Genomic DNA, 14,277 nt, shown 5'->3' on the forward strand with positions numbered 1-14,277 from the left:
AGAACATCTGTCTCTCTTTACTTCCATTTTTCTCACTTTTCTTGAGGACATGAAGAGTTGCCTTTATAGAGACTGCTGTTTTGAGAAGAGGGAGCAGGCCGAACGGCTCGTTCTGTGAGTGTCCTGCCCACGAGGTACAGTCAGAGCTTCCCTCACGGGAGGCATGAGGAAGACTGTGGTCAGAGGGGAGTCATTCTTCCTAGAGAATTACCTCCCTGGGGTCTTCTCCACATCGCTTCAGGCTCCCTGTTTCCAGCCTGTGGGAGACCTGAACCCTCTGATAGGTCTGTCCTATCTCCAGCTTGCACTGATTTACACCGCCCAGACTCGAGGGGCCTGGAGGGAGAATAGTTCATGTGTGCCGCTCTGAGCACGAGCTGCTGAAAGCGGACCCCGAGTGGCAGGCCGGGGCCCACGGAGGTGCTGAGAGAAGCTGCAGTGAGGTTTGACCTCTCGGAGCTTTTCTAAAGCACCCAGTCCCCATCGGAGGGTAAGTCAAACAAATATTAAGGAAAGGAAATCGAATATGTCTGCTGAACATTGAAATAACATCTGATGGTTTAAAAAAGCACCCAGTTGGGAATTACAATAGAGTGACACTTTTTCCTTCCCCACTGAGCAAATTAAAACAGCAAGCTCAGAATTTGTTTGCCTAGCCATTAATGAAACATCAAATGTAGGACTCGGGCTCCTTATCCCAAAGAGGAGGGAGCCTGCTGCCCGCTGGCACATCAGGTGTCGCCTTTGAAGGGTGTCTCCTCCTCGCAGATTCCCATCCCACGGAAGCCAGGTGAGTTGGATTTGCAGTTTTCCATAAGCGCTTATTTTGTCAGGCGGTGCCGGTGAGGAAGGAGCTCTCCTGACCTCCCCACTCCCCGCCCTGTGTGCCCCCCGCCACACCTCGCCATCTTTCTTGTCCGCAGCACCGGCAGGCCCACCTGGGCCCGGAGTTCTGTGCCTCAAGAATGACTGCTTGTAATGTGGGATAGTTATTTTAAAGAGGTGTTGGTACACTTGATGGTTTAAAGAATGCATACTTCCCCTCCCGCATTCAAAAGGAGATACCTGCCATGATATTCCAGCCCTGAGAGGGTCCCTATGTTTACGGGTTATTGTTCCAAAACCTGCCTGTTGTCTCTTTGGGATTGATTACAGGCTTTGGCCGCTCCAGGAATCCAGAGCTTCAGGATTTGGTTTATGATTTGGGAATAGGGGGAATTTGTCTTGCATGGGCTGCTTATCTGCCTTGATTTTCATAGGGATGCTTAAAGGAGGCGTGTGGGCAGGACTTGGCATGGCACCAGGGGAAATGAAAGCCATCCTGGCAGCATCCAGGCCCTGAACTCCCCCTGCAGCTCTCTCAGGAGGGCAGAGCCTGCAGCTTTTGGAGCAGAATTCTGTGGTGTGGAGCCGCACCGTTCATTGCCACTTGTAAAATTGCTTGCCAAAATCGTGAGTTTAAGACAGTGGTTGGTGGTTGCTATTGCATTAGACATAGCAATTCCCTGTTTCGGAAGAATAGAAAGAAAGAAAACTTTAAAGGAACGGAGTAGTCCCCAAACCTTAAAAATGTCACACCTGGGAGAACGAATCTCAAGAAAACAAGGTGAGCTAGTCAGTGTGATATTTACAACTCACCTCTTAGGTCAGATTTATTTCTTGCTGCTCCAAAATCGGTGCATAGGGTTAATCGTGATTGCAGTGTATTTGCTACTACCTGTTGGCTGCTTTAGATCAAAACTTGTCAACCTTTAAAAGCAAAATTTCTAGGTTCCCATCCAGCCTCTGGAGTCGGGGCTGAAGACTCGAGGGATGGGGCAGAGGTCCTGATCACATGTTGACACTCTGCCCCTGGAAGGGGCAGGAAGGGGCTAACTTCTTATAACCGAGGCCACTAATTACATCCGTGGCGTAGATCTGGGGCTGGATTGACAAACCTCCCTTTTTAGCTTGGTCCATTCAGACAGGATTGTGTTTGCCTGGTTTACCACTCTGTGCCTAGGGCTTGACACATAGTGGGTGCTCAGTAAATATTTATTGATTGAGTGAACTTAATGTGATTGGACATGGAATTTTTTAATATATAATTTCTATGAGTGAAATTATAAGGAGTTTTCCAAAGTTTAAATGATTCTGTATTTTGTATTCAGAGGGAGAACTCTGGTTTTCTCCTTACTGGCCTGCTTAAACAGAGAGCAAAGAGTAAAATTTTGTACTAGTTATTTACCTGGTTGGGGGCAATAGGGATCTCAGCCCTAACTTTGTAATTTAACTTCCTTTTCCTTTATCCTCTTAAAATGAAATCCATGAAGCTTTCTCCTTATTCCCTGCTTTCCCACCCCCGACTTAACTCTTTTTTTTGGACTTTTTCCTGCATCCTTGCTTTCTTTCATCTCTAGCTTTTTATGCATATGTCATTAGATTTTCTCAGTGGTAAGCTCCTTAGTAACAAGTTATATCCTTTATTTTTGTATTCACTCTTTGAAGTGTAAGACAGTCCCTAAAAAATAGTTGGGGGCAACTGATTTTTGACCAGAGGTGCAAACGCAATACAGTGGAGGAAAGACAGCTCTGTTAATGAATGGTTCTACACAAATTGGACATCCAGAGGCAAAAATTTAACCTTGACCTAAACCTCACACCTTACAGAAAAATTAACTGGAAGTGAATCATGGACTTAAACATATAAAACGTTAAAACTATGAAGCTTTCAGGAAAAAAACTTAAGGAGAAAAATCTTCAGGATCTAGGGCTAGACAAAGAGAAGCATGATTCATAAAAGGAAAAGTTGATAAATTGGACCTCATCAACATTTAAAACTTATGCTCTGTGAAAGGCCTTGTGAAGAGGATTTAAAGACAAGCTGCAGACCGAGAGAAAATATTTGCAAACAACATATCCAACAAAGGAGTAGCATCTAGGATACATAACTCTCAAAACTCAACAGCAAAAGACAAACAATCCAATTAGAAAATGCGCAAAGGACAGGAGCAGTTATTTCACTGAAGAGTATATACGGATGGCAAAAAGCACGTGAAAAGATGTTTGACATCATTAACCATTAAAGATTAAAACCGGAATTATATACACCTATCAGAATGGCTAAAATTTTTTAAAAAATAGTCACAACACCAAATGCTGGTGAAGATGCAGAGAAACTGGATCTCTCCATACATTACTGGTAGGAATGTAAAATGGTACAGCCACTCTGGAAAAACAGTTTTGGCCATTTCTTATAAAACTAAGCATGCAACTACCACGTGACACAGCAGTTGCACTTGGGCATTTATTCCAGAGGCAGTAAAATTTACACCCACACAAAAACCTGGATGCGAATGTTCGTAGCAGCTTTGTTTGTAGTGCCAAAAAATGAATTAGCCCAGATATCCTTTAGGGGGTGAATGGTTAAACAAACTGGTCCATCCACACCGTGGAATACTACTCAGCAATGAAGAGGACCAAACTCTTGATATACAAGAGCAATTTAGATGAATCTCTGGGGAATTATGCTGTGTGAAAAAAAGCTAATCCCGAAAGGTTACGTATTGTATGATTCCATTGATACATAGCCTTCTTGAAATTACGAAATTGTAGAAATAGAGAACAGATTAGCAGTTGTCAGAGGGTACCTGGATGGGGAGGGTCTATAAGAGGGCAACAGGAGGGACCCTCATGCTGATGGAAATGCTCTGAATCTTGACTGTGTCAGTGTTAATATCATGTTGTTATGTCACACTATAGTTTTGCAAGATGTTACCATTGGGAGGAACTGGGTAAAGAGTACACAGGCTCCCTCTGCGTTATTTCTTACAACTACTTTTGAATCTACAGTTATCTCAAAATAAAATGTTTAGTTAAAAAATAGTGGGAGCTCAGAAAGTATCTAAGAGTTGAATGTGTAAATGAATTAATAAATAGGAACACTCAAGTCTCTCCATCCCTAGACTGTGACTTCAGCTTGCTGTTGGGTTGCCTTTCTAGAACTTGATAGCAGGATTAATATTTTTTAAATAAATAAATAAATAAATTTATTTATTTATTTATTTATGGCTGTGTTGGGTCTTCATTACTGCGTGCGGGCCTTCTCTAGTTGCAGTGAGCAGGGGCTGCTCTTCCTTGCAGTGCATGGGCTTCTCATTGTGGTGGCTTCTCTTGTTGCGGAGCACGGGCTCTAGGCACGCGGGCTTCAGTAGTTGTGGCCCCCCAGCTCTAGAGCACAGGCTCAGCAGTTGTGGCGCATGGGCTTAGTTGCTCTGCGGCATGTGGGATCTTCCCGGACTGGGGCTCGAACCCGTGTCCCCTGCATTGGCAGGCGGATTCTTAACCACTGTGCCACCAGGGAAGTCCAGGATTAATATTTTTAAGATAGGTGGAATCTCTGGATGTTTAAAGAAATGTTATTGAGGGCATCATCTGTTTTGATAGTTTGGACTTTATTCTAGCCTTTTGCCTTTTGTTGTAGGCCATCCCAAATCTTTTTTTTGAAGTAGATGGGATACAAATAAATAAGTAATTTAAAAAGAGTTCCTCTGCTTCTTGATTTTCCACCAAGAGATTATGGAGTTTAAGCACACATATAGGGCATTCTGATTAATTAACTCATTAAAGAATCATTTTGGAACCACATTTATGCTTCACAGTCAGCCAGGATTGCAGTTTGTGGTCAGTGCCATTTCCTCCCTTTGCACAGTAAGAAAACAAACCTGGCCAGTTCTGCAGTAGCATCTGTGAGTGATAGGGCGGAGCAGTGACGTGAAGTAAGGAGAGTTACTTCCTCCCTGCTGGACAGAGCTGATAATCTTTGGTCTACAGTCAGTCAAATCAAGCCTCACCAAGATCAAGTTGAAATTTTGAAGGCTCAGTAATGGTTATTTATAAAAGCTGAAGTCTCTGTTTCTACCTCGTGCAGGATTTAAAGGGAATAGCCATTTGGCTTATGATCACTATTCTTCTTTTAACTTCATTAAACAATCCCCTGGGACCAGACTTAGAAACAGTATCACCCCCACTGGAGTTGAGGTTATGGAAATAAAAATGATTTCGTGTTTAGTGGGTCTTAAGGAGCGCAAAATTAGAAAGCCCGTGACCTGATCCTGACCCATCTCTTCCTCCTCCCATCCCCTCAAACTCACGTCTCTCCTTCCCTTCTTTATTATCTCTCAGGAGATTCATTGCCTCATGAAAAATAGTAGTTGAGTTTAATCTTTTGTTCAGCTGCTTTTTGCTTGTCCTTCCTTCCCTGCCCCAGAGCCTCCCAGATTACAAGTTTCCAGTAGGCCCTCGGTGTCCTAAGTGGTGTCTCACTCGTTTGCCACACAGCTGATGGGACTTCCTTCTTTTAACGGTGTGAGCACGTGGCTTTCTCTGCTCAATGGAAACCACGTCCATGAAGAGCCTTCGGCTTTCAGAAGATGGATGCTGAGGGGAGCAAAAGGTTTTTTCGTTTTCCCCACTGCCTCTCGCTCCCCCATTCTGTTCCCCACCTCGGTCATTCGCATGTGTGTAGGACCCTTAACCATCTCTGCCAGCAACTGCACACGGCTGAGAACACTGACACTGAGTGTGACTTTAAACCCTGTCCTCTGACCTCTTTGTTTGACAAGTGAGGTCCTGAGTGTGGGGAGAGGAAGTGCTTTCTAGAATCAGGAGAGTGGGAAATCGCAGGACTTCGTGAGCAGAGGCTGGACGGGGAGTTAGGCATGACCTAGCAGTGTGATCTCTGGACAGCGCTTCTTCTCCAGCCTTCGGTTTTCCCATCTGTCCAGTGAGGGGACTGGACCAAATGATCTCCGCCTTCCAAGTGACCCCTGAGTCAGCGTGGGCAGCGGTCCGCAGCTCACACTGCCGGAGTGTGAGTCTCTTCTTACCATCCACCGAAGGCCTGTGGTTCTGCCGTCTGGTGAGATGGCAGATGTCTTAGAGCCACCTCTTCAGTGGTGTCATCCTAACAGTGGTACCCGTGAAAGGTTAATAGCACATGCTCCTGTACCAGCTGTGGCCAATCCTGGTCTGTCTCCCTACCTTCATCACTGCCCCAGGCCTGAAGAGAGGACTTGAGAGGAGTGGCAATCATGTGCCCCAGCGCCAGGGCACTAACCTCCAGCCAGACTGGGGCAAATAGCATTGCTGCCAAAACCCCAGGAGCCTTCCCATGATGGGGCTTTTCCTGTTTGGCTAATTTTAAGCAGAACCCCGCCTTGGGTTGGGAAGGTCTCTGGAGCAGACTGAAGTGATCTAACAGGTAAATCTTAATACATAATGCAGCGTGTACATGTATTTGTCAAAACCAATCAGCATTAGGGCACTCCAGATGACAACTTTGGGCTCCCTTGCTCTAGATGCCCAGCATTAGCATTTAATTGTGTCCCAGGCGTGGGTGAAAGCTCTTTGGCTTTTTGCAAAGCACCCCCTTGACAAAAACTACCAGCCACCATTGTAATTAAAAGCATGAGCTGAAAATGAAGCCAATCAGTCCCTCCATTCCACTTCATTTCAGGAAATTCCAAATATAAAAGGTGAGCTTTGTTCCCAGAGGGCTGAGAGTGAATCCGATAACTGGCTCCTCTGTGGAAACCAGCTAGAAATTGGACCGCAGCCAGCTCCCCCTTTCCCATCTGGGCAGCACGCAAGACAGTCCTGACGGGAAGGACGGTCACTAATTCAAAGGCGTCTGCAAGCTGGGGTCCTTGCAACTCTGCCACCACTGACCCTCGCATGTGGCCGCAGGGCTTGGGCTGGGTCATAGCATTCTGTTCCACTTTGATGGTTAGGGAGCAACAAAACCTAGGGGACATGTGCAAGGACAGAAATGAACCCTGGCCTAGTCTGGGTACCTTGCGTCCACGTTCTGCCCCCTCTCCTCCACCCCCCCCACCCCCGTTTCCCTCACCACTTCTTAGTCCATCTCTTGATTCATGAATCCTGATACATGTGGCATCCCTCTCACCCAGTAGCAATATCCCTGTGGGAACTATGCCTTTGAAAGTGTGATGACTGTAGCAGCCACTTCAGAGAGTTCCTTTCCTCCTGGAGCTAGCCCGTGATCTCCTAATCGGACATCCCAGATGGGCGCCACCTGTTGTTTCACCTTCTCCCTCCCCCACCCCACCCCACCCCCAGTCTGTTTCCTGAATCTGACTGTGGTTAGCACACACCCTGAGTTTAATATGCACTCTCTAAGCTGGCTTAGAATATAGTGCATTATCCTCTTTTCAGGAACATGTACTGGGTACCCGTATGGGTGTGGCCTTTTAAACAAAGTAAAATAATGCAGGCCAGCGACTGATCACAGTTGCTGAATTAGTTTCCTTGGAAATAGGTCAGTGAGGAAGAAGATATAAGAATTTAGGTCTAAAAGTTCATTAGAGGTCATTTAATCCAACCCCTCATTTTGCAGAGGGCAGAATGGAAGCAGGGCAACTTGAGTAGGTCTGGGGCACAAGTCATCAGCGGCAGAGCTAGGCCTGGATATACGTTAACCTTGTCTCCAGTGTACTTTCTATAGGCAGTAATCAAGGCTGGCTGCTGTGCCTTTTAAGAAAAGGTAGAAGATCTTAGTTTCATCCTCTAGTAATGGGAAGCCACAAAAGACCTCAGGAAGCTTAAAAAAGAAAAAGAAAAAAAAAAAAAAAGGGTAGATAGTTAACTGAAAATAGACAAGTGAGCACAGCTGGGAGTCCAGAGCGGAGGATATTTCCATAATCCAGGTAAGAGGTGGTTGGGACCAAGATTATAAAAATTAGAATGGAAGGAAATAGTTAGGATGGTATTAGGTTATTACAATTTCTGTTTGAATAGTGATGTAGAATAGGCCCCAAATGTAAGGGCTATTCAAATTATTGCTAAGCCCCTACAAGGCATGGAGTTTGTTATAACAGACGTGGGCCTCCGTCTTAAAAGATGTGTGCAATTAAAAATAGATGACACTGTATATGGAAGACTTAAATAGAATAGGCAAACAATTGAGTGATGGCTTTGTGACTTGAACATAGCTCTGGGAGCACTATTGCTAGAACTATAGGGATATAATGTGAAGTTTCAAATTCCTGCACTACAATATATAAAGGCATCTGTTAGTAATGACAAAAGGCCGGCCCCGGAGCATTTCCCTGAAGTAAAAAGAAAAGAGTTGAATTAGAGTGGGAGATGGGTAGCGAGGAGGGAAGGGGAGGGGTCGAAGTCGAGTTCTTGCTCTTCTGGCTGGGAAAATGCTTCACTATATACATAATCGACTTCGTACTACACCGGGGCTCCGTTAGAGAAGGCCCATCCCCTTCTGTTCCACTCCGTTTTGATCCTGCAGTCAGCTGCAGAGTTATAGATGAAGTGACAAGGATGGTATCTTGATTGCATCCAGCTGCCTGGAGTAAGTCAAGGGCAGAGAGGCCCCGCCTGAGGAACAGCTCTCACTGAAGGCTCCAAAGGCATCTGAGATTCGGGACACCTCTGATGCTTTCAGAGCAGCGTAGTTCAGCGTTCTGTGACCCAGTGTTACCAAATTAAGTGTCTCTGGAGAGGAGTCTGGTAAGTGGCTTCAGCTAACAGGAAGAGGACTGAAATCTCAACAGCCTCTGACCCTAAAACTGATCCAGTGTTATTATTATTGCTGCAGATGGGGGCTTGAAAAGAACCCCCTTGGGAAAGTGATTTGACCTTCCTTTGCACGGATTAGAGAGCTGTGTTGACTCGAATACAGGGAGGGGGAATGCAGCTTCCATCCAGCAGAGGTGCCAACTGAATGGATGCCCCCATCCGCCCCCCTCTCCTCCACCTTGCCCATCACTGGTGTTGAGTGTCGTTACTTGCGCTTGGAGCCCTTCAGAAATCTCTTTAATTCCATTGAGATGGATTGGTGATTGTGGTCCTGGTGTGACTTGAACAGGCAGGTGCTTGGTGCCAAGCAAAGGAACCTGGCTGTGCGCTTGGTGGGGTGTGTTCAGGCCCACAGGCCAGACAGAAGTTATGGCCCGCAGCCTATGTTGTTGCTCTGGGCTCTATAAAACTGTAATAGTATCATATTATTTTAATCTGCTGAAACACAAACCCCAGAGTAGAGAACGCAGCAGCAGCATTAAACATCTGAGGAAATGTTTGACATGGATTCATTTGTCTACAGCTATTATGATGATGCCTGTGGCCGATTAACTCTGTTGGTTACAACATGGTGTTAACGAGGCCAAGGTTGTGGGTTGGAGAGGCCTGTTAGGTGAGCTGGTTCCGCACCAAGGAAGCCTCTTTTCACAGCTCCAGACCACGTTCAAGACCCTGGTCAGACAGCCCATAAAAGCATGTAGATGATCACAAGGACTGGGCAAGAGAGTGTAATGACTCAGCAAATGTCCCTTCACCCGCTGCTGGAAAAGCAATTTAAAACATGTGCTTTAGTGATGGTGAGTTATTACTGTGATCTTCTCGCACAGAGGCTATCACATTATTATGAATGGTAGCTGGTGATCAGTACTGTTGCAGATTTCCTTTCTGAATTAAGAAGTATACTAGCTCTGGCTGTGAAGAAGAGAGGAAGGATCTTTGGTTCCCTTCTTTCATACTCAGCTTTTCACCTGCCGAGATTTTGCCCGCCCGTGCATTCAACAAGTGTGCATGGAATGCTGTCATGTGTCGACACTGTGCTTTGTGCTTGGGAGGCCGCAGTGAGTAAGACAGAGTCTCTGCCTCTAGGAGCTTAAACTCTATGGGAGGAAAAGAGATAGTGAGCAGACAGTAAATAACCAGTGCAATTTCAAGAAATGAAAGTTTGGTGAAGAAAAACATGGGGTGAGGGGGCGTGATGAAGAATGGCTGGTTGGGGGATGGCATTTATCTTGGATGGGAAGGTCTGGAAAGACCTCTCAGAGTAGGTGACATTTAAGCAGAGACCTGACTGATGAGCATGAACCAGCCTTTTGAAGAGCTGGGGGAACATTCCATCGAAGAAATAGCAGGTGCAGAGGGCTTGAGGTCTAGTCTACTCACAGTTAAAGAACAAGGAAGCCAGTGAATTGTGGGAGAATGTGGTACGAGAGAGATTGGAGAGTAGGAAGGCCGTTTAGAACGTGCTAAGGAGTTTCGTTATTATTCTTAGTCAATAGGAAGCCATTTTTTGTTTTTTAAAGATTTTTGTGGGAGGATGTTATGGATTGAACATATCTAAAACAGATATGTCGAAATCCTAACCCTTAGTAACCTTATTTGGAAATAGGGTCTTTTCAGAGGTAATTAAGTTACAATGAGATCATTAGGGTAGGCCCTAATTCAGTTTGACTGGAATCTTTATAAAAAGGCAAAATTTGGGCACAGAGACACACACAGAGGGAAGAAGACTATGTGAAGACAGAGGTTTGGAGCGACGCGTCTACAAGCCAAGGAATGCCAGAGGTTGACAGCCAACCCCCAGGTGCTGGGAAGAGGCAAGGAAGGCTCCTTCCCCTGGGTGCGATGGCCCTGCCAACACCTTGATTTTGGATTTCTAGATTTCTGTTGTTTTAAGCCACTCAGTTTGTGTTACTTTTTACAGTAGCCCTAGCAAACTAAAAAAGGGGGAGTACTAGTATACTGGCTCTGCCTTTGGGAAAGCAATGAAGCATCCTTCCTGGACTCAGTGACACTGGGGTGTCGGGTAAATGTATAATGAAAAAATACATAATGAAAAAATATATAAATTAATAGGATGGAGCCCACTGATTGAATTACCCTGTATAGAATACCCTACTGTTCTTTTAAGAATGGACCTTTTAGTGATGCTCTGTAAATGATGGTTTGGAGGGGCAAGAGTGGAAGCAAAGAAGTAAGTGGGAAGTCTGTTACAGTAATCCAGTAACCTACAGTAATCTAGTAATGAGTAATGGTGGTGGTCTGAGCTAGAGAGAGTAGTAGTAGAAATGGTAAGAGGGCGTCAGAAGTAAAGCCAGTAAGACTTGGTAATGGACTGGATGTGGGGAAAGAGGGAAAGGAAGGAATAAAGGCTGACTCTTAGCTTTTGGCTTGAGCAGTTGGATTAGATGACTTATTGAGATGGAAAAGGCTGAGAGAGAATGGCTTTTCTGAGGATATGGAATCAAGAGTTATGCTTTGGACATGTTAAGTTTGAGGTGCCTGTTGTTTATCCAGTTGAAGATATTAAGTAAGTAGTTGGTAGTCTCAGAAATGTTCCGGGCCAGACATACATTTAGAGGTCATCAGAGTAGAGACAGTATTTAGTGATTGAAAGTAGATGTTACTTAGGGGGGAGAGTTGAAAGAAGAGAATAGGGGCCAGGAGTAGGCCCTCTGGAACTCTGCTGTTTAGAGGTCTGGTCAAGGATGAGGATTCGTGGTGCTGAGAAGCGGCACCAGGACATCTGGTAAATTGTCAGTATTCACTAATGGTTAATGGTTTAAAGGTTAAACTGAATTATACGGAAGTACATGGGGAAAGGTATTGGAAGTACCCCACCCCTCGTATACCAAATTCTGTTTAACAAAGCTATATCTAAGAACTTTTCCAAATGCGGAAATCAAGTTTTTGTCTTCAGTATGGTACAGATTGTAGAATCAGACAAATTCTGTATACTTGAGCCTTCCAAAAGGACATTAAAATGTCTTTGTGCTCCAGATAGATTTTTTTTTTTTTTTTTTTTAGAAACAGAGACTTTGTAAGCTTTCACAATTATCAATATTTATTATAAATCAGGGTTCCATTTAGTCTTCATTTGTGTGTTCATGAAGAGTGGAACCTGTTTCATTAATCACATGTTAAGAGATTACCTACCTTGGCCCAATTCAGGAAGCTATTATTCTACATTACTCGAAATTTCCAAGCAAGCACGGGGAAGTTTTGGAGGATATTAGAATCACATCTATCTTTGAGTGTTGGCAGAAGAACTAGCATCTGTTGGATCAAATATCTTCAGAAGCCCATTCTGCTCTTAGTATGTGAAGATTTGAACGTGGGGACTCTATCGATACTGTTTAAAGAACTGAGCACTGTGCTTGGTTGTTGTCTGAACTGGGAGTTGATTGCTGATGTGTTTCTGTCCTCAGGTCTGGCGAGAATTTCCTGACCGGTTGGTGGGTTACCCGGGTCGCCTGCATCTCTGGGACCATGAGATGAGTAAGTGGAAGTATGAGTCTGAGTGGACCAATGAGGTGTCCATGGTGCTCACGGGGGCAGCTTTTTATCACAAGGTAAGTCGGGGGCAGGCTTGGGGCAAGTGGGGCTGAGTTGACAAACCAAGAGTATGATGCTCGTTTTATTTGGCCCAACTTAATTTTCACGAGTTTTGGAAAAATGTTCTACTTTAGATGTTTTTTCCAGTTTGCCTCTTTTATTTACTAATTCACACGTACAGACGGTTGTAAATATTCTCATTAGCTTGCTTTTTGCATGCATTATATTGTGAGTTTTTTTCTTATATCATTAACATTTCTTCATAAACAACTTCTTAACATAATTGCTAATATACCATTATATTAATATTCCATAAATCATGTATAACTGTTTCTCTATCATTGGGTATTTAGGTTGTATCTAATTTTTTTGCTAGATAATGCTTTATCAAATGCTTAAATAATGATCAGTATCCATTTTCATACCCGTTTGTACTTAGGATCATTATGATAGATTCCTAGAAGAAGAATTATGAACATTTGGGAGAGGTTTTGATATATGTATTTGTTGGTTGTTTTCAATATAGTTTGTGCCAATTTACATTCTTACCAGCAAAATACAAAAGTATCTTACCATACCCTCCCTTGCATGAAAAACATTTTTAAAAAAATCAAACTTAGCTATTTTGCTAAGTGAAAGTGGATCTTACTGATTTCACTTTGATTTGATAACTATTGAGGTTGAAATTCCTTTTGTGTATATTTTAGCCTTTTGTATTTCTTCTCTTACAATTGTCACTATGTTTTTGACTCTTTTTTTTATTAAAGGGAGAGATTGAAGGGTATGCATTGGACTTTAGAATATTCTGTTTGATGGTGGAGTGCTCCCTGGAAGTGTGCAGCTTAATTAAACAGTAATAACTTGTCAATTGTCAGCAGTGGCATAAGGAACTGATGTCAGGAAAAAGATCTGTGCAGCTCAGCACAGTTAATTTGACTTCGCTGTATTTATATTGATTGCTTGTTGTTATCTCAGCACTGCTGCCCTCATATTTTTCAGGGCTCTAGATCCAGAAATGAGTTTTTGTTCTTAGCAAAGAATAAATAAATAATTAAGGTTTATAATTCTTGGGGTTTGTGGTAGACTGATAAATACCTTGTTTTAGCCCACAGATTTCTGTACTATTTCATACATATAGGTTATGTAGTTTCAGAATTGCCTCATTTTGTTTTACTTTAAAAAGGACATGTCTGCAATGTCAATCCACCATTAATATATCTGTTTCTATCTGCAGTCTATAGAAAGAATGTGGAAAACAGGGTTGAACATTGTGACTCGGGGGAAGGATTTAGTGAAGATCAGTATGTAATGTGTTTCTGAACAATATTTATTAAACATATGATATATTAATCAGTCCAAAGGGCCTACATCTTACAAGGGCTTCACACCATACCGTACACACCTCTGCTTACAATAAGTGATTTTTTAAAGAATGACAGTGTTAAAGATACTTGGTCACCTGACCAATAACCATTCTAATACTTCCTTTGCCCTTTCTATTGATCCAGGCTTGTGACTAATCTTATGAGAGAAAGCTTGTCCCCCTGCCGTGGCTCAGTTGCCCTTTGTGTATCAACCACAGGGAACTGCTATTTGAATGTGTCTTCTTTTCTGTCTCATCTGGCAGTATTTTAATTACCTGTACACCTACAAGATGCCTGGGGACATCAAGAACTGGGTGGATGCTCATATGAACTGTGAAGATATTGCCATGAATTTCCTGGTGGCTAACGTCACAGGGAAAGCTGTTATCAAGGTAGGAGGCATCCTTGGCCAGCTCTGCCCCTAACTTACTTTGCGATCTGGGGCATGCTTCTGGTTCTCTGAGTCTCAGAAGTTTTCATAACTATAAATGAAGCCTTGGAATAGATGAACTTTAAGCTCCCTTTTAGCTTTAAGATTCTATGATTGACGCTGTCATACTGTGAAATTGAAGCTAGGCTTTGATGATTTAAACATTTTTTATACGTTTTTTTTTTTTTTTCTTTTTGTTTTCACATCTTTATTGAAGTATAATTGCTTTAAAATGTTGTGTTAGTTTCTGCTGTACAACAAAGTGAATCAGCTATATGTATACATGTATCCCCATATCTCCTCCCTCTTGAGCCTCCCTCCCACCCTCCCTATCCCACC

At 43.5% G+C, this 14,277-nt stretch overlaps 1 protein-coding gene across 3 annotated transcripts in view; it reads left to right on the forward strand.

Annotated features, from left to right (window-relative positions):
• The window catches only part of EXT2 (exostosin glycosyltransferase 2), a 133,872-nt gene that overhangs the window by 109,496 nt on the left and 10,099 nt on the right, over positions 1–14,277 (forward strand). For all 3 annotated transcript variants that reach the window (XM_068555502.1, XM_068555501.1, XM_068555503.1), the window contains 2 exons: positions 12,018–12,161; positions 13,772–13,900. In XM_068555502.1, the coding sequence (XP_068411603.1) occupies positions 12,018–12,161; positions 13,772–13,900 (273 nt within the window). The remainder of the gene's footprint in view (positions 1–12,017; positions 12,162–13,771; positions 13,901–14,277) is intronic.

Source organism: Eschrichtius robustus, chromosome 11, assembly GCF_028021215.1.
Source record: "Eschrichtius robustus isolate mEscRob2 chromosome 11, mEscRob2.pri, whole genome shotgun sequence".
Classification (NCBI taxonomy): domain Eukaryota; kingdom Metazoa; phylum Chordata; class Mammalia; order Artiodactyla; family Eschrichtiidae; genus Eschrichtius; species Eschrichtius robustus.